At 38.6% G+C, this 21,289-nt stretch overlaps 1 protein-coding gene across 6 annotated transcripts in view; it reads left to right on the top strand.

Moving 5' to 3' along the window:
- The window catches only part of FOXN2 (forkhead box N2), a 78,566-nt gene that overhangs the window by 35,850 nt on the left and 21,427 nt on the right, over positions 1 to 21,289 (top strand). For all 6 annotated transcript variants that reach the window (XM_033175780.1, XM_033175775.1, XM_033175774.1 and 3 more), the window contains 2 exons: positions 9,874 to 9,974; positions 13,450 to 13,514. In XM_033175780.1, the coding sequence (XP_033031671.1) occupies positions 9,874 to 9,974; positions 13,450 to 13,514 (166 nt within the window). The remainder of the gene's footprint in view (positions 1 to 9,873; positions 9,975 to 13,449; positions 13,515 to 21,289) is intronic.

The following is a 21,289-nucleotide window of genomic DNA, read 5'->3' as shown; positions in this document are numbered from 1 at the left end:
ACGGGCGGATCACCTGAGGCTGAGAATTCAAGACCAGCCTGACCAACGTGGAGAAACCCCATCTCTACTAAAAATACAAAAAATTAGCCAGGCGTGGTGGCGCATGCCTGTAATCCCACCTACTGGGGAGGCTGAGGCAGGAGAATCGCTTGAACCTGGGAGGCGGAGGTTGTGGTGAGCCTAGATCGTGTCATTGCACTCCAGCCTGGGCGACAAGAGTGAAACTCTGTCTCAAAAAAATAAATAATTAAAAATAAAAATAATAAAATGTGACAGGCTCCATCCTGTGAGGTGAGATGTAATATATGAACTCTTACCTTTGGCAGAGCACAGAAATGGCAGTCGTAAAAGAATGTAATAAAAAAAAACACCCAAATTTTAAATCAAATTATTAAAGACCAAATGTGAGCCATCATGACAGCTTAGAATCCCTGACATTCCCAGAAGAAGAGTCTGCATCCACTAGCTAGGTCTTTTTCCAGTGGCCTCCATCTGGTGCTCCAGAGGACTGCAGGCAGGCCCAGAGGTGTAAGAGAGAAACCCTTATGGATGAAGACAGATGTACAGAAACTGCCAAGGTTTAGGCAAAGATAAAGTCTAGAGTTGCATTCTTCAGTAGCCATTTATTCACATGTGGCTAGTGGTTGGCATATTGAACAGCTATAGGATATTTCTGTCATCATAAACAGTCCTTTTAGACAGTGCTGTTTTAGAGTTCAAGCCAGTTTCCTGCTCATTCCCATTATGGTAGAGAAACTCAGCCTATTATTAGTGGGAGGTCTTGGGCAAAAGTGAGTGACTACTCCCTTTCCCAATGGCAGCAGTTCTCTGTATCATCAGCAGATTTGAGCATGAGCAGATTTTCTGCCTTTCTTCTAGTGGCACATGGCACATTGCCTTATTAAATACGGGGATAGCTAGGTTTTATACTTTTCTTTTAGCAACAGCCATCCTTTGCCTGGGACTAAAATGGGCGAAGGATTTTGCGTCTTCCTCAGTGGCAGACAGCTTTTGCTTTGTATTAGAGAGGAATCTGGGATATAGGCAGATTTGTGTCTATCCTACAACACCACCTAATGTTCACCTTGTGCTTGTTCAAGGTCTAGAACATGGATGATCTTTGCCTAAACTTTGGCAGATTCTGTACATCTGTCTTCATCCATAAGGGTTTCTCTCTTAGGCTTCCTGGCCTGCCTGCAGTCTTCCTCTGGAGCACCAGATGGAGTCCAGTGGAAAAAGACCTTGCCTAGTGGAGGCAGACCCTTCTTGGAATGTCAGGGATTCTCAGCTGTCATGCTAGCTCACATTTGGTCTTAAATAATTTGAATTAAAATTTGCGTGTTTTTTTTTCTTACATTTTTTTACTACTGCCGTTTCTGTGCTCTGCCAAAGGTAAGCGTTCATATGTTACATCTCACCTCACAGGATGGACCCTGTCACAATTTATTTTATTTTTTTATTTTGAGACAGAGTCTCACTTTGTCATCAAGGCTGGAGTGCAGTGGCACAGTCTTGGCCCACTGCAACCTCCGGGGATTCAAGCAATCCTCTTACCTCCATTTCCTGAGTAGCTGGGACTACAGGCGTGTACCACCACGCCCAAGTAATTTTTTCTAATTTTAGTAGAGACAGGGTTTTACCATGTTGCCCAGGCTGGTCTCGAACTCCTGGGCTCAAGTGATTCCCTGTCTCAGCCTCCCAGAGTGCTGGGATTACAGGTGTGAGCCACTGTACTCGGCCAAAGTTGAATCCAGTGTTTTTTGTTTTGTTTTGTAAGACAGAGTCACCTTCTATTGCCCAGGCTGAAGTGCAGTGGTGAGATGGTTCCTGGCATGGAGTTTCAGTTTTAAAAAGTAAGGAGGCAAACAGTTAATCATAATACAAAATAGAAAGAAATATAATAATAGTAACATGAACAAAGTCAGAGAGGAGTTGATTAATTATTACCTAGTACAGTGGTCCCCAAACTTTTTGGCAGTATGGACTGGTTTTGTGGAAGACAGTTTTTCTGCAGCCTAAGGTGGGGGCATAGGATACGGTTTTGGGATGAAACTGTTCCACCTCAGATCATCAGGCATTAGATTCTCATAAGGAGCACACAACCTAGATCCCCTCACATGTGCAGTTCACAATAGGGTTCCAGCTCCTGTGAGAATCTAATGCACGGAATCTGACAGGAGGCAGAGCTCAGATGGTAATGCTTCTCAACTTCCACTCTCCTCCTGCCCTGTGACCTGTTTCCTAAGACGCCAGAGACCTGTACCAGTCTGCAGCCTGGTGGGGGGTTGGGGACCCCTAACCTAAAAGATTTGGGAAATTTTTATGGAAAAGTTTGCCTTTGAAGCGTGCTTTGTGAAAAAAAAGAACAGGTTTTAGAAGGGTAACATATGCCAAAGGGCAATGGTATATTCTGCTGGGAGTTTGGGGCAGTAGGCATATTCTCTGTAGGTGAGGAATATATGAAAGCAGGGTGGAAAAGCAGAGTGATCCAGAATAGATGTGTGGTGAATATCATGCTAAATTGTTTGGACTCCATTTGAGAGCAAACCAGTGAGAGTTTTCAAGCCAGGAGCATGATAGAGTTTCCCTGTATTTGACTTGTGACAATGTGAATGATAGAGCAATATATTATCTTAAACAATATCTGAATTCATTTACCAAAGGAATATCACAGTTACTGGTACCATGCAACGGAGATAGTTTCAGTGAAGATGTGGGATTTGAACACTTTATAATCACTGCCCTCCTTATGTCTAAATCCACTGACGTCTTTTCTATTCTTATTTAACCTAAAACTGCGTTATATGATATGATTAGCTCTGGGAATTCATCTTTTCTTTGATTTGTATAACACTCTGCTTAATTCTTTGTTTACTTGCCTGACCCTCCATCTTTTTCTTCTACCACTTGCTATTTAAACTTTAGTGTTCACTATTTTGTCTTTTTTGTTTAGTGTTTTCTTAAATAATCTCATTAATTCCCATGGCTTAATATGTCATCTGTAATCTAATGACTTCTAGATCTTTCTCCTGAAGCCCAGACCTGAATTTGCAACTAATTATTAGATCTGGAGGTATCTCAAATTCAGTGTGTCCAAAATTGGACTTTATTCCTCTCTCTTCTCCTAGGATCTATCTGGGTCTCTGCTAGAAATCTGACTCATCTTGGGTGCCTGTTCTTTGCAATGCCTAAGTTATTTGAATGTCAAATTTGAAAGAATTGTAGGTATTATCCTGATGAACTTCCTTATTTTATAACAAAAAAGTGAGATAAGTGGTATTAATTGATCTGGTCTACAAAGCCTGTCAAACGCCAGGGGTTAGACTCTAGAAAAAACAGTGTCTAGTAGCACCTATAAATACCTACAAGTTGCTTTCTGATTCTGGCCATTTTTTTTTAGTTTCTACCATAACATTGGCCTTAGTTCAGGTCTTCCCCTCATTTCTCATCGAATTGAACTATTATATAAGTTGAGGAGTCAGCATGAAGGATTGGGTTCGGTTATGTTCCTAGATCCAGATAGATATGTGACTTGGTAAAGATAGACTCTCTGAGCCTCATTTTTACTTCAGTTTTTGTAACTAGTAAACTTTAGTAAATATGACATACTAAATAAAAGCCAGACTTGTTAATATGGTTTTCAAGACCCTCCCCATTTTGGCCTCTGCCTGTCTTTGCAGCTTTTTTTCTTCACTACTCCATGATCTGCCCCCACAAGACTACTTGCTATTGCAGTATACTATAAATAGTCCTTGTTTATTTTGTTCCTCTATCTACACTGCATTTTCGTAATTCACTGTCAGTGGAGATAACACTTCCTCAAAGCCCAGCTCAGAAGTCACCTCTCAAGCATTTCCTGCTTTTGTGTACTCATTTTGTGTTTTTATAGCATTCTATTCGTTACCTTTATAATATACATATCCCAGTTATGTATAGATTTGCTTCTCCTGCTAGGGAGGATATGAGAGCTCTCTGAGGTCAAGACCTTAGTAGAATAGTCACGTGTGTGTGTGTGTGTGTGTGTGTGTGTGTGTGTGTGTCAGAAAGAGAGAAAGGGAAGAGTGATATTATTTAATAACCTTTTAAAAGCTCAGCGTCTTTTTTTTCATCTTAATGCATAATTCTCTTTATTGTGATGTGGATGAACATTTAGGTTTCTAATTTTTTTTTTTTTTTTTTTTTTTTTTTTTGAGACAGAGTCTCGCTCTGTCGCCCAGGCTAGAGTGCAGTGGCGCACTCTCGGCTCACTGCCAGCTCTGCCTCCCAGGTTCATGCCATTCTCCTGCCTCAGCCTCCCGAGTAGCTGGGACCACAGGTGCCCGCCACCACACCCGGCTAATTTTTTGTATTTTTTTAGTAGAGACAGGGTTTCACTGTGTTAGCCAGGATGGTCTCGATCTCCTGACCTTGTGATCCGCCCACCTCAGCCTCCCAAAGTGCTGGGATTACAGGCATGAGCCACCACACTTGGCTGGTTTCTAATTTTTTGTTATAAACACTGCTACAGTGAAAATCATCTCCCTATCCTTCATTCTCTTTGCCTTCTTTGAAATTGATCCCCCTTTTATTCTTTTTCCTCTATTACTTTGGTATTGTTACCCTTTTTTTTAAACACTATACGTATTTCATAATTATTTTGTATAGTCTCTGTTTAAATTTACCCTTAAAGTTACCAGTGTCATTGTTTGCTATTGTTTATGCATTTAGAATTTCCTTAGTGATTTTGTTCTTGAATTGTGTCACTTAATTCTTTTATACTTTTAGAACTATTGTGTTTATACTTATGATGGTACATAAAAGGTAACCATCTACTAGGTACTTAGAAATATAGGCAGGGATAGAGGTGATGTGGCGAGATTACAGCTCTAAGTTTGGAATTTATCAGCATTGCTTCTGAGTGGAAGAATCTAGGAAAAATATGGTGTAATGAAGCCAAGGAAGCTAAGCTTAAGTGTGAATAGCCAAGAGTGTCAAATATTGCAGAACACTTGAAAATGATTGGCTAAGTTGTTGAAAAAGTAGCAGCCAAAGGATTAGGATTCAAAATACATAATAAGTGCTCTGCTGGTTGGGCGCAGTGGCTCACGCCTGTAATCCCAGCACTTTTGGAGGCCGAGGCGGGTGGATCACGAGGTCAGGAGGTCAAGTCCAGCCTGGCCAACGTGGTGAAATCCCATCTGTATTAAAAATACAAAAATTAGCCAGGCGTGGTGCTACGTGCCTGTAATCCCAGCTACTTGGGAGACTGAGGCAGGAGAATCGCTTGAACCCAGGAGGCGGAGGTTGCAGTGAGCCGAGACCGCGCCACTGCACTCCAGCCTGGCAATAGAGTGAGACTCCATCTCAAAAAAAAAAAAGTGCTGTGCTGATAAATGTTTTAACAACTGTCTAGGGATGGGCTGTTTAGCTTTTGCAGATTTCCATAGTATAATATTTCCATCATGGCCAATTTCAAACTACCAACATCATGTCATTAAATGTGGAGTTGAGAAGCGATGTTTACTATCAACAGTATACCATTACATAGAAGAAACTCATAATTCAATAAGAAAATGAAAATCTAATAGAAAAATGGGCAAGTATATGAATAGGCAGTTCACAGGGGAGGAAACAAATAGGCAATAACCATAAACAAAGATGTTTATCTTACTAGTAATATGTGTAAGGGACATACAAATTAAAAGAACAAAAAATGCTTTTTTATCAGAATTCAAAAATTTTAAATATTTGATAATATCAAATCAGATGGGGACATGAGTAAATATTGATACTTTCACACCATTGATAGGAGTATGTTAATATGGCCATTCTTGAGGGCACCCTGGCGGTAGTTACTAGAATTAGAAATGGGCTCTCCTTTGATCTAGCAGATCATATTCTGATTTCTCCCCTAGAGTAGCATTCATACTTGTACACAAGAAGATGTGTGTGAAAATATTCACAGTGGTATTATTTTTAGTAAAATTTACAAAACCATATGTCCAATGGTATGATTTGTGGTAGTACTCAAAAGGGAATAGGTCGCTTCCATAATTTTTAAATGTATACATTTTTAATGTAATTAACCTGAGTGTTTTGAATTTTCAGAGAAAGGAAGAAATTAAGGAAGTAAGAGCTAGAGAATGGGAAAGGATGTAGTCCAGAGTATAGGTAGAATTTGATAAAGAAAAGGAGAGAAATCATCTTACAATTTTAAAAAAGGGATAAATATAGAAATGGTAATATATTGGCATAAAAATTAGCAAGCTGTCACCACAAGTCAGGGTTGGGGGGAAGGAACTTGTAAATCGTCTTCAAAAAAATCAGTTAACTATTTTGCCTAAATGTTTGAGTTTTAGACAGAAAGAGATACATTCAAGTAGATTTGGGAATGCATGTGGATTTTTTTTTTTTTTTTTTGGTGAAACGTTTCTTGGGTCAGTGACAGAATGACAGTATTTTTCTTCCAATCTGTGGAAGTCAAATAAATTATACTTAGTTGCATTAAATGTTAGAATTGGATTTGGCAAGCTTGACAACACTTTTCTGATGAATGGCTGTTATCTAGAGATGATAATCCCAATCGAAGGTAGAGTGGCAAGGTCTAGATCAAACTATGAAGTGGTAATGATACTCAGCCGCTGTATCTGCCTATCATCAGTACCATTTTTACCCTTCTGAAAAGACAGTCTAATAATCCTGGTTTGGTATTTATTGGTCTCTGGATTTAAAATTTGTTAAAGTTACATATGGTTGTCTTTTGTTTTGGTTCAGCTTGCTTTGGTTGGGGCTTTATGTTTTAAATGTTAACATCTGGCTGGGCACAGTGGCGCGTACACCTGTAATTCCAGCACTCTGAGAGGCTGAGACACGAGAATCACTTGAACCTGAAGGCAGAGGTTGCAGTGAACCAAGATCGTGCCACTGCATCCAGGCTGGATGACAGAGCAAGACTCTGTCTCAAATTTAAAAAATAAATAAAAATTGGCCAGTCGTGGTGGCTCACACCTGTAATCCCAACACTTTGGGAGGCTGAGGTAGGTGGATCACTTGAGGTCAGGAGTTCGAGATCAGCCTGGCCAACATGGTGAAACCCCATCTGTACTAAAAATACAAAAATTAGCCAGGCATGGTGGTACACACCTGTAATCCCAGCTACATGGGAGGCTGAGGCAAGAGAATTGCCTGAACCTGGGAGGCGGAGGTTGCAGTGAGCTGAGATCGCGCCACTGCACCCCAGCCTGAGTGACAGAGCAAGACTCTGTCTCAAAAAAAAAAAAAAAAAGGTTAACATCCAAGTCTTGTATGTATTCTTCTAAATTTTTATAAAGCCCAACTTAAACATTATTACTGTGAGATTTTAGCTGGGAAACATGGAATTAAAATGTTTCCTAGTGTGGTAAAATTTTAATCAGTTAATTATTTTTAACTCAGAGGTTCTAAAAGCCACTGAAAATCATTACCACTTTATAATTTTGTCTAGGCCTTGCCATTTTGCCTTCTTTTTGGTATTAGACAAGGTGAGCAACTCTATTAAAATACACAGATATAATGAACGTTGCCTCTTCTCCCAATCTAGTCTTTACAACTTCTGTTAAGTCTTTTCAAAGTTCACCTTTTAGTATATTCAAAATTTCTTCAAAACCTTTAGCAGTTCTCTACTAAGTTCAGAAGTCTTAGAGTTCTAAAATGAGAAATAATAAAATGAGAGAATGCTCATTTCCTGTTTCCGTTGCACAGAAGACCATTTTGTTAAAGGCAAATTTAGTTTTAAACAGTACTTCTAAAACTTTTATTATTTGTATTCTCTCATCTAAGCTCAGTAATATAGGAGCAAAGATTTTAAGTGGAAAATTAGTTAAAAATAAGTTTCTTTTTGCTGTGGACTCTAAAATGTAGATTAGCAAATACATAGTTTTATCTCTTGTTCATGATAGTTCATGAACAGACCCAGTGAAAGGAAGTGCTGCCATGGTAACATAAACCAGACTGTTATTTGAGACCATACTCAAGATACTTAACTGCCCTGAAACTGCACATTTTCGATACCAGTTTTTCCAATTTGCTGTTTCAAGGAAATAGCAACTCTACTGTGATCAAAACAATTTGCAGTACCCTCGCAATAGAATTTGAAAAGTGGACTTGAACTAAACAATTTCTAGGAGTGTAATCTCAGGAATTCCAAGGTAGAGCGTGGCTAGCATTATTAAAATAATTGTCTTGGTCTGTGTATGAAAAGTAACGCATGCGTATCTTTTCTATATGAAACTGAATTTGGCTTTGGGGCAAAAGGTGTTATAGGTGCTAACAAAAGGTGTTATAGGTGCTAACTTTTTAATTCTTTTTTTTTTTTAAGACACTGTTTCCCTCTGTCACCCAGGCTGGCCTCAGCCTCCTGAATAGCTGAGACTGTAGGCGCACACCACCACACCAGGCAAATTTTTCTATTTTTGTAGAGACAGAGTTTTGCTATGTTGCTTATGCTGGTCTTGAACTCCTGAGCACAAGCAATCATCTGCACCGGCTTCCCGAAGTGCTAGGATTAAAGACATGAGCCACGACACCTGGCCTGGTGCTAACATTTTCCCTGTCATCAAAACACATTTATCATTTGGTCCAGGTAACTGAACATATAGCTAAGTTAAGTTTCATTTAATCCAAAAATACATTTGTAAAACTTGTCTTTTCTTGAAAAAGAAAAAAAAGAAAATGTCAAATACTTGTTCAGTATAGTTAATGTGATATCTTGAGGCTAAACACCAGAGAAAAGTTTCTGCTGATAATCAGGTGTGTTTCTTTCCTTATGACAGTGTGGTATGACAGCCATGGTTTTTCTCTTCCTTCATGACAGTGTGGTATGACAGCCATGGTTTTTCTGTTTATAGACATTGCCAGCATGGTAAAAAAACTGCCTTACACTCAATTGCTACACCTTTCCACAGGCAAAAGGTTTTATTCTCTCCTAAATTTATTTTATCCCTTGTTTTTTTACCATCTAACTTTTGCCTTTTTTTCAAAACTAATTGGTTTTTTCTTATTGTTGGTTTTTCTTCAAAATTCCCTCCTCTGTGGAAAGTAAAGGAGTAGGAATATACCATTATTCAACCAACATGCTGCAAACCCTTACGTATGTCACTTTCAGAATGGCCCCTTAATATTCACCTATTTTGCAGCTCTGTGTCTCTTGCGGATAAATCCTCTTATTTGAATCTCATTACAATTCAGTGAAGTGGACTGCATTGTTGTTTTACTTTACAGGTAAAATGTAAATGAGAAGTCTGACTCTCAAAAATTAAATGATTTGCCCAATATCACATAGCCAGTCAATAAGTAGTGATAGGGACCTCGGTATTTGAACCTATGTAACAGTGTTCTTTCATTTTGCCATTCAGCTATAAAAATTATGACACAATATTCAGAGATAAAAGAGCCTCGGTAATAGACTAATATTACCTTGAAAAAGACTATGGGAAATGGAAGGACTCTGGAGATCATCACATTAAATCTTAATAGCAATCATAATAGCTTCTATCATAGGAGATTTCATACATGCAAAAAGGAGTGTGAGAATGGGAAACAAGTAAATTTTGTTGTTATCAAAATCATTGTTAATGTAGTCGTAAAGGTAATTTAAATTTTAAGAAAGAGTTTTTGAAGTAGAAAAGGCATAATATAAAACCAGAAACTAATAACATTTGAACCCCACTAATCTTGTGAGTCAGAGGAAGGTGACTTTTAGTCGCTACAGTGCACACATAGCAAGCTCACTTCAACCTTAGTTTCATACTCAAAAGGTACTAGAGATTATTTCCCCCTGCACGTTTATTTAAAACATTTAGACACTGACTGTTTATGTATAAAAGTTCCTAGTTATTCTTGTGCATTTTATTCTAGGTTAATGGAAAAGGTTCCTTATGGTGTGTTGATCCGGAATATAAACCCAATCTTATCCAGGCACTGAAGAAGCAACCTTTTTCTTCAGCATCTTCGCAAAAGTAAGGATCTTCCATATAACTGTCAGTGGTGATTTATAGGATTTCATTGTGTGAGACGGAGAAACTTTTAAAGGTCTAGGGTATTTTGTTTCTGTTTTTTTATTGCATAAAGAAGTATTTATGTTTTATTTAGTTTTTGGTTTTTGTTTCTGTTTTTGTTGTTTTGTGAGACCAAGTCTTACTCTGTCACCTAGGCTAGAGTGCAGTAGCGAGATCTTGGCTCACTGCAACCGCTGTCTCCCAGGTTCAGGTGATCCTCCCGCCTTGGCCTCCCTATTAGCTGGGACTAAAGGCACGCACCACCACTCCCAGCTAATCTTTGTCTTTGTAGTAGAGACGGGGTTTCACCATGTTGACCTGGCTGGTCTCCAACTCCTGACCTCAAGTGATCTCCCATCTCTGCCTCCCAAAGTGCTGGGATTACAGTCATGAGCCACCATCCTTGACCTGTTGTTTCTTTTCTTTTCTTTTTTTTTTTTAAGAAGTCTTTATGGATAAGACATTAGCCTAAGTTAGTTTTCCTTATGGTCTAATTTGTGTTTCTAGAAAACAGGAAATTGGTTAGTTGAGAACACACACTCTGGGAAATATAGTCAGTACTGAATATGTTATAAATAAACCCTAAAGAAAGTTGTAATATAATTTCAGCTACAAACAGATCAGATCGTTTTAATTGTCTGCAATACGAATGCTAACCTAAAAATGAAGGAAATTAAAAATATATTTAAAATTTTTTAATAAGATGATTAAGTTTGTCATAACATTTTATATACATATGTAGGTTTCTTTTTCTATTTTAGGGGTTTTTTTCATAGTACTTATAATATTTGAAAAGTATGTTCAAGTCTAAAATTTTTAAATGTTTGGCAAATAAAATAATGCTTTGAACTTTGTTTTTATTTTTTCTGGTAAATATAATTGTACTGTATTTGCTTATAATTTTCCTTGGCTTTGTTTTCAATCCCAGTAACCCCTATTGATCATCTAGCTTCCTCATTTTAAGTTAAATCTGAAAATACCCTGACCTTCTTAAATCTGATTTTTGTTTCCTTTTTCTAAAGCAGACTTTAGAGTCTTCTACAATTTATTATCTACCTTCATTTGAACTGAGAATCCCAGATTTGGTTAAATTACTTCAAGGGTAGTTTATAATGGCTAACTTGTGTTTTTAAAAATTTAAAAAGATTTTTAATAAAGTAATAAATGGAAATTTTTAAACATATACACAAAAGTAGAGAAAAAGTTATAATGAACTCCCAGCTGCAGCAATCATCAACATTTCATATAGTGGTTAATTTGAGTTATTAAAGTAATCATTAGATAACTTGCAGAGGAGTGGTTATAGCTGAAATACAGTAAATAGCTGGGAAGGCTAAAGTTGAAATATCAGTAATACATTCACTCACTGAGATTTTAAGCTTTTTTACCATATTTGTAGATTAGATGGATCATTATCAAAAGAATAACTGAGGATTTATCTTTATGAAATGAAACCTAGAAAAGAAGTTACCAGATTTTATATTCTGATTTGGAAATTGATATCTTTATTAATTAATTTTGGTTATTATGAGGCATTCTAAATAATAATTTAGAAACTAATGGTAAGTTCTATTGATGTTCACCTATGTGTTTTACGTAGCTGCGTTGGTTTTTTCTTTAACTGAAGATTAAGCCTGGGCAACATGGCGAAACCCTGTCTCTACCAAAAATACAAAAATTAGCTGGGCATGGGTAGTGCACACCTGTGGTCCCAGCTACTCAGGAGGGTGAGGTGGGAGGATCGTTTAGGCCTGGGAGGCAGAGGTTGCAGTGAGCCAAGATGGTGCCACTGCACTGCAGCCTGGGTGACAGACTGAGACCCCATCTCAAAAAAAAAAAGATTATATGAAAGAATTGGCACCATTTTTTCTAAACCATCACAAATATATTTTGCTGTCTTTGATATATTGCACTTTCATGTTTCTATCTTTTAGCCTTAATTATAAGTTTAAATGTTAAAAGTGATCTTGTGGCTTTAAAACAAGATAAAAACTGTGGTTGGGCGAGGTGGCTCAAGCCTGTAATCCCAGCACTTTGGTAGGCCGAGGCCAGTGGATCATCTGAGATTGGGAGTTTGAGACCAGCCTGGCCAACATGGTGAAACCCTGTCTCTACCAAAAATACAAAAATCAGCTGGATATGGTGGCACGTGCCTGTAATCCCAGCTACTCGGGAGGCTGAGGCAGGAGAATTGGCTTGAACCCAGGAGGCAGAGGTTGCAGTGAGCCGAGATGGCGCTGCTGCACTCCAGCCTGGGCAACAGAACGAGACTCTGTCTCAAAAAAAAAAAGATAAAACCTACAACATAAGGGTTATATATAACCATTGACTTTAAACCCTTAATATAAAATGAAACATTTTCCCCTTCATGTTGTTTGGCAAAATAGCAGTTCCATCTGACATGCTTTTTTGTAGCCTTGCATATAAGAATTTGTAAGTCTGAGGAAAAGAGTGAGATACAGTATATGTAAAACTATGAATAGGAAATAAACTTTTAAGTTAGTTAACAAATAGATTTTTTGATACTATCATAAATTCCAAAGAAGAGAAGTAGTTTTTCCCAAAAATATTTTAATTCCTGGATTTAAAAAAGAACTGTTGATGTCTTCCCATGAATATAGAAAGTTTAATTTTATATTTATTAATAAAATCAGGAACATACCTGTTTGCTGTCAGTACCAAGTGTTCCTTTAACCATGTGTTTTGGTAAATGCTTTTATTTCTGTGGTAATACCTGTATTAGTATTATATCAAACTTAAGCATCCAATACAAAACCAAACAGTAACTATTATGTATTATCTATTGTTCCAGGCATTTTAAATGCATTATTCTTATTTAATTATCACAACAGCCTGTGTGGGAGATTTAATTATTCCTGTTTTACAGATGAAAAAACTAAGAGATTAATTATTTTGCCTAAGAACATCCAAATAGTTGTGATTTAATTTTGGCTCCTATGCTCTTTCTGCTTTGGCAGACTTTCTAAATTGAGTAGTATTAGCAAAGAAAACAAGGTAATAGTTTGTTTTTTATGGTACAAATTAGCTGTATTTGTGACTAAGTTGTGTAACAAGTGAAATAGTTGGGTGCGAGTGGCTCACGCCTGTAATCCCAGCACTTTAGGAGGCCAAGGCAGGTAGACTCCTTGAGCCCAGGAGTTTGAGACAGCTTGCACAACATGGTAAAACCCTTTCGCTACCAAAAAAATACAAAAATTAGCCAGACATGGTGGTGCATGGTCGTGGTCCCAGCTACTCAGGCAGCTAAGGTGGGAGGATCACTTGAGCCCAGAAAGTTAAGGCTTTAGTGAGCTAAAATCACACCACTGCACTCCAGCCTGGGCAACAGAGTGAGAGAGAACCTGTCAAAAATTAGGGGGAAAAAAGTGAAGTAAAAATTTTTATAAGCACATTTGCTTTTCTTTTTGTTTTTCAGTGGTTCTTTATCACCTCACTATTTAAGCTCTGTACTCAAGCAGAACCAGATGCGAACCCTCAGAGGTATGTGTGAATATCAGTACAGTCATGCACCACACAACAATCTTTTGGTCAGCAATGGGCTGTGCATATGATGGTGGTCCCCTAAGATTATAATGGAGCTGAAAAATTTCTATTGCCTGGTGACCTGGTAGCTTGTTGTAACATTGTGGCACATTTACTGAAGTTTGTGGTGATGCTGGTGCAAGCAGACTCACTGCACTGCTAGTCATGTGAAAGTATAGCATGTAGTTATGTACATACATTAATACTTGATAATGGTAATAAACAACTGTGTCACTAGTTTGTGTATTTACTATACTTTTTACTGTTATTTTTGAGTATACCCCTTCCACTAATTAAAAAAAGTTAACTATAAAAGCTTCACGCAGGTCCTTCAGGAGGTGTTGTAGAAGAAGGTATTGTTATAGGAAGATGACAGCTCCATGTATTTATTGTCCCTAAAGACCTTCCAGTGGGACAAAATGTAGAGGCAGAAGACAGTGATATTGATCTTGACCCTGTGTATGCTCAGGTTAACGTGTATATTTGTGTCTTTGTTTTTTACTAAAAAGTTAAAAAAAAGTTAATTTAAAAACAAAAAAGCTTATAGGTTATAAGTAAAATATTTTTATACTGCTGTATTATGTATTTTATGCTGTTATTACAAAAGAGTAAAGTTTAAAAAATTAAAAAGTTAAGTAAAAGGTTACAGTAAACTAAGGTTAATGTATTGTTGAAGAAAGAAAATCAATTTAGTGCAGCCTAAGTGTATAGTGTTTATAAAGTCTACAGTGGTGTACAGTAATGTCCTAGGCCTCTACATTCACTCACCACTCACACTCTCTGACTCACCCAGAGCAATTCCGGTCCTTCAAGCTTCATTCATGTGTAAGTACCCTATACAGGTGTACCATTTTAAATATTTGTGTAGTGTTTTTGTTGTACCCCCTTTTTTTTCCCCTGGCAGAAACTAATAGAGCATTTGCTGTATCTTTTCTATGTTTAGAGACACAAATACCATTTGTGATACAATTGCCAATAGTATTCAGTACAGTAACATGGTGTACAGTTTTGTAGCTCAGGAGCAATCCTAGGTGTGTAGTAGGCTATACGATTTAGGTTTGTGTTAAGCACACTCTAGGATGTTCACACAGTGACAAAATCACATAACAGTACATTTCTCAGAACATATTCCCTTCGTTAAACAAAGCATAACTGCATTTTTTTTTTTTTAAGAGATGGCGTCTTGCCGTGTTGCCCACACTGGTCTTGAATGCCTGGGCTCAAGTGATCTCCTGCCTAAGCCTCCCAAGTAGGTGGGACTACAGGCACACATGACTGTATTTTAAATCATAAAAAATTTAGATAAAAATTCGGGGTGTTTTGTTGTTGCCATTTAACATTTTTCTATTTTAAAAAGTATTATATATTTGTTATAGGAGATTTGGGCAATAAAAACATTTATAAAAGAGAAAGTAAAGTCATTTATACCATTGTTAATATTTTGTTTTATTTTTATTTATTTATTTATTTTGAGACAGGTTCTCACTCTGTCACCCAGGCCAGAGGGCAGTGGCACAATCCATGACTCACCACAGCCTCAAAATCCTGGGCTCAAGCCATCCTCCCATCTCACCCTCCCAAGTAGCCAAGACTACAGGTGCCATCACACCTGGCTAATTTTATTGTTAACATTTTGATATAGTTCCTTTGGGGTTTTTTTGATGCCATATATGTGAATAGATACATTTGCATGCATGTATGTACAGGGACACATACATAAACACACACATACCTTTTCTCCAAATACTAGATTCACACTGTGTATATAGTTTTGTATCCCATTTCCATTTATTTTTATGTGTATTTTTCATTGAAAATAGGATTCAATTTTTTAGTAATATCAGTAGAATTATTACCTTTTCAGGTCTATCTTAGACTAGAATAGGGGTTGGCAAACTATGGCCATGACCATATCTGGCCTGCCATCTGTTTTTGGGTGTCCCATGAGCTAAGGATTGTTTTACATTTGTAAAATGGTTGGAGAAAACAAAATCAAATAACAGTAACATTTCAAGACTATGAAAATTCGTTGCAACAGAGACCTACGTATTATATCCTGGGTTTTGCCTCTTAGCATGCAAAGCCTAAAATGTTTACCTTCTGACCCTTTACTGAAGAATTTTGTCATCCTTTGAATTAGAATATACTTGAAGATATTTCTCCTATAGGTTATTTAATCTGAAGAACTTTAATTTTAAAAGGTAGTAAGTTGACTTTTTAAAAATGTATCAAAATTCTGAATTAGTGGGGTTTTTTTCTTCTTGTAGATTAGTAATATAGTAAAATCAGTTTTTCTAGTGTTGCTTTGGAGCCTAGAGACATTTTCATAACCTTTAAAGATAGAAAATTTCAGGTGAAAACCTTTCTGTGTATCAAATATTTTGGCTCTTTGGAACTATACTAAACTGAGCCTCAGAAGCAGTGTGCTGATATCTTTTAAAATAAAGGAGGAAAAGAATACGAAAAAGTTCTAGAGAACCCTGCAAAGAAGTTAAATGGGTAGGGGATCTGTTTCAGATAATGTTCTGTCTTAACATAAGACAAATATCTGTGTTCCTGTTACAGACATCAGTAAATGTAGTTTCTCTTTACATTTAGGTATTGCCAAAACGCCTTTATCTTTGTATTGCCTCAAAAAAGTCTGAGACTTACTCTCTAAAGCTTAGTTTATATACATATTTTGAGAACATTTTCTTTGTGAATTCTGGAGTTTACTTAAAATCTTTTCTTGCTCTTGTTCTATTCTATCCAAATTCTTTCTTTGGGGAACAGACATTTCCACGAGTTTCTCCTGCTAATTTCAGCTACATGTTTTTCATTATTAGGGCACAGGTACTTCTTCATCTAATGACTTATACATGTTATGCATCATCTCTCTAATGCTACTAGCACCTTACCTCCATTCCTATATCCATGGGTCTTAGGCCTGTTCCTCTAGTAATAATTAACTTAGTAGGGAGGTGGTTGGTATTCTAGGTTAAAACAAATGCACATCTGTCCTGGAATATAATACAAAATTCTCCATGAATTTTAAGGGAAAAAAACACAAAACCTCACAAAAATTTAGGAAATTTTATTTTTGAACTTGGTTGTTTTGGGGTGTATTTCTGAGGAAATTTTCTGTTGCCTCTTTATATTATTTCCAGAGAGAAGTTTAAGAAACACCAAGTGGATTAGACATTCATTACAGCTAATACTGTTGAGCCTCCTGCCAGACTCCTTGTGCCAGAAACTGTTGTAGGTTCCTTGGGATATGCATAGATGAGGCCTGCTCTTAGAAAATGTATACTTTGGCTGGGCACAGTGGCTCATGCCTGTAATCCCAGCACTTTGGGAGGCCAAGGTAGGTGGATCACATGAGGTCAAGAGTTCGAAACCAGTCTGGCCAACATGGTGAAACCCCATCTCTCCCCATCTCTACATGTGGTGGGACATGCATGTAATCCCAGCTACTCAGGAGGCTAAGGCAGGAGAATCACTTCAACTCAGGAGGCAGAGATTGCAATGAGTGGAGACTGCGCCACTGCACTCCAGCCTAGGCGACAGAGTGAGACTCCATCTCAAAAAAAAAAAAAAAATTGGTGGAGAACACCTGATTATCAATGATTTGTCCAAGATACAACCTCAAACTCTGTGGAACAAAAGTTCTCCCTGGCAGAGAGAATCATAACAATAGAGAAAGTTGTCTGGCAGTTGCTAGGAATCTGTCTGGCATGTTGGTATAGACCAGGTAGATGTGGTCATTAGCCCATGTTGATGTAGACCAGGTAGATATGGTCATTAGCGTGGTAAAGCAAATATAGAAGTTTAAGAGCTTATTTAGCATAATAAGGACTTTGAACATCCTCCTCTGCCTAGAACAATTAATAAGCCTTAAGTTGCTTACTTGATGCTTTGCATGCATTATCTAATTTAATCCTTAAAACAATCTTCGGCTGGGCGCGGTGGCTCAAGCCTGTAATCCCAGCACTTTGGGAGGCCGAGGTGGGCAGATCATAAGGTCAGGAGATCGAGACCATCCTGGCTAACACGGTGAAACCCCGTCTCTACTAAAAAATACAAAAAAAAAATCTAGCCAGGCGAGGTGGCGGGCGCCTGTAGTCCCAGTTACTCAGGAGGCTGAGGCAGGAGAATGGCATGAACCCAGGAGGTGGAGCTTGCAGTGAGCTGAGATCTGGCCAGTGCACTCCAGCTTGAGTGACAGAGCGAGACTCTGTCTCAAAAAAAAAAAAAAAAAAACCTTCTGAGGTATTGCTGCCCCTCTTTTACAAATAAGCAAACTGAACTTCAGGGAGATTAAGTAACTTCTCAAGGTCACACAACTAGTAAGTGGCAAAGAAGGATTCAGATTCAATAATTCTAATTTCAAAGCCTGACTCCTACTAGATAAGTGGCACTGGGAGACCTGCTGAAGAACTTTAAATAGTGAAGTGACATTGTCAGTTTTATGTTTTATAAAGATCACTTAGGTGTTATGGTTGGCCTCCAATATTAAAACATATATTCATCTAACACTTCACAGAATCATTTACTGGTCATTATATTAGAGCTACCTTTAGACATATAAGACTAAGGCAAGAGATCAGGCTTAGAACTACAGAAACTGCTATCAGCCTAAACAGGTGCAGCAGTGTGTTTGTTGTCTCTTGATCAACTTACAATAACTAATTTTATGTGACAATATCAGTGTTACAGCATTGTATAATAGATAGCAGGAGACACAGGATTCTGATATTGAGATAGCAGAACAAATTTTTTTTTGGTTAATAGTTTGGTTTGTCTGCATTTTCAACTTAGGTACTGGGTTCATCTCACTAGGGAGTGCCAGACAGTCGGTGCTGGTCAGCTGCTGCAGCCCGACCAGCCAGAGCTGAAGCAGGGCGAGGCATTGCCTCACCTGGGAAGCACAAGGGGGAAGGGAATCCCTTTTCCTAGCCAGGGGAACTGAGACACATAATACCTGGAAAATCGGGTAACTCCCACCCCAATACTGCGCTTTATCAAGGGTCTTAGCAAACGGGCACACCAGGGGATTATATCCCACACCTAGCCGGGAGGGTCCCATGCCCACAGAGCCTCCCTCATTGCTAGCACAGCAGTCTGCGATCTAACGGCAAGGCAGCAGCGAGGCTGGGGGAGGGGCGCCCACCATTGCTGAGGCTTAAGTAGGTAAACAAAGCCACTGGGAAGCTCAAACTGGGTGGAGCTCACAGCAGCTGAAGGAGGCCTGCCTGTCTCTGTAGACTCCACCTCTGGGGACAGGGCACAGCTAAACAACAACAACAACAACAAAGCAGCAGAAACCTCTGCAGACGCAAATGACTGTGACAGCTTTGAAGAGAGCAGTGGATCTCCCAACACGGAGGTTGAAATCTGAGAACGGACAGACTGTCTGCTCAAGTGGGTCCCTGACCCCTGAGTAGCCTAACTGGGAGACATCCCCCACTAGGGGCAGACCGACACCCCACACCTCACACAGTGGAGTACAACCCTGAGAGGAAGCTTCCAAAGCAAGAATCAGACAGGTACACTCGCTGTTCAGCAGTATTCTGTATTCTGCAGCCTCTGCTGCTGATACCCAGACAAACAGGGTCTGGAGTGGACCTCAGGCAATCTCCAACAGACCTACAGCTCAGGGTCCTGACTGTTAGAAGGAAAACTAACTAACAGGAAGGACACCCACACCAAAACCCCATCAGTACGTCACCATCATCAAAGACCAGAGGCAGATAAAACGACAAAGATGGGGAAAAAGCAGGGCAGAAAAGCTGGAAATTCAAAAAACAAGAGCGCATCTCCCCCTCCAAAGGAACGCAGCTCATTGCCAGCAATGAATCAAAGCTGAACGGAGAATGACTTTGACGAGATGAGAGAAGAAGGCTTCAGTCCATCAGACTTCTCAGAGTTAAAGGCAGAATTACGTACCCAGCACAAAGAAACTAAAAATCTTGAAAAAAGAGTGGAAGAATTGATAACTAGAATAATTAATGCAGAGAAGGCCGTAAACGAACTGACAGAGATGAAAACAATGACACGAGAAATATGTGACAAATGCACAAGCTTCAGTAACCGACTCGATCAACTGGAAGAAAGTATCAGCGATTGAGGATCAAATGAATGAAATGAAGCGAGAAGAGAAATCTAAAGAAAAAAGAAGAAAAAGAAATGAACAAAGCCTGCAAGAAGTATGGGATTATGTAAAAAGACCAAATCTACGTCTGATTGGGGTGCCTGAAAGTGAGGGGGAAAATGGAACCAAGTTGGAAAACACTCTTCAGGATATCATCCAGGAGAACTTCCCCAACCTAGTAGGACAGGCCAACATTCAAATTCAGGAAATACAGAGAACGCCACAAAGATACTCCTCCAGAAGAGCAACTCCAAGACACATAATTGCCAGATTCACCAAAGTTGAAATGAAGGAAAAAATCTTAAGGGCAGCCAGAGAGAAAGGTCGGGTTACCCACAAAGGGAAGCCCATCAGACTAACAGCAGATCTCTCGGCAGAAACTCTACGAGCCAGAAGAGAGTGGGGGCCAATATTCAACATTCTTAAAGAAAAGAATTTTCAACCCAGAATTTCATATCCAGCCAAACTAAGTTTCATAAGTGAAGGAGAAATAAAATCCTTTACAGATAAGCAAATGCTTAGAGATTTTGTCACCACCAGGCCTGCCTTACAAGAGACCCTGAAGGAAGCCCTAAACATGGAAAGGAACAACCAGTACCAGCCATTGCAAAAACATGCCAAAATGTAAAGACCATCGAGGCTAGGAAGAAACTGCATCAACTAACGAGCAAAATAACCAGTTAATATCATAATGGCAGGATCAAGTTCACAAATAACATTATTAACCTTAAATGTAAATGGACTAAATGGTCCAATTAAAAGACACAGACTGGCAAACTGGATAAAGAGTCAAGACCCATCAGTCTGCTGTATTCAGGAGACCCATCTCACATGCAGAGACATACATAGGCTCAAAATAAAGGGATGGAGGAAGATCTACCAAGCAAATGGAGAACAAAAAAAAGCAGGGGTTGCAATCCTAGTCTCTGATGAAACAGACTTTAAACCGTCAAAGATCAAAAGAGACAAGGCAATTACATAATGGTAAAGGGATCAATTCAACAGGAAGAGCTAACCTAAATATATATGCACCCAATACAGGAGCACCCAGATTCATAAAGCAAGTCCTTAGAGATTTACAAAGAGACTTAGACTCCCACACAATAATAATGGGAGACTTCAACACTCCACTGTCAACATTAGACAGATCAACGAGACAGAAAGTTAACAAGGATATCCAGGAATTGAACTCATCTCTGCACCAAGCAGACCTAATAGACATCTACAGAACTCTCCACCCCAAATCAACAAAATGTACATTCTTCTCAGCACCACATCACACTTATTCCAAAATTGACCACATAATTGGAAGTAAAGCACTCCTCAGCAAATGTAGAAGAACAGAAATTATTAACAAACTGTTTCCCAGACCACAGTGCAATCAAACTAGAACTCAGGACTAAGAAACTCAATCAAAACCGCTCAACTACATGGAAACTGAACAACCTGCTCCTGAATGACTACTGGGTACATAACGAAATGAAGGCAGAAATAAAGATGTTCTTTGAAACCAATGAGAACAAAGATACAACATACCAGAATCTCTGGGACACATTTAAAGCAGTGTGTAGAGCAAAATTTATAGCACTAAATGCCCACAAGA

This window comes from Trachypithecus francoisi, unplaced genomic scaffold, assembly GCF_009764315.1.
Source record: "Trachypithecus francoisi isolate TF-2019V2 unplaced genomic scaffold, Tfra_2.0 Lachesis_group17, whole genome shotgun sequence".
Lineage (NCBI taxonomy): Eukaryota > Metazoa > Chordata > Mammalia > Primates > Cercopithecidae > Trachypithecus > Trachypithecus francoisi.
The sequence above is the reverse complement of the archived record's forward strand: the minus strand, read 5'-3'. Positions and strand labels throughout refer to the sequence as shown.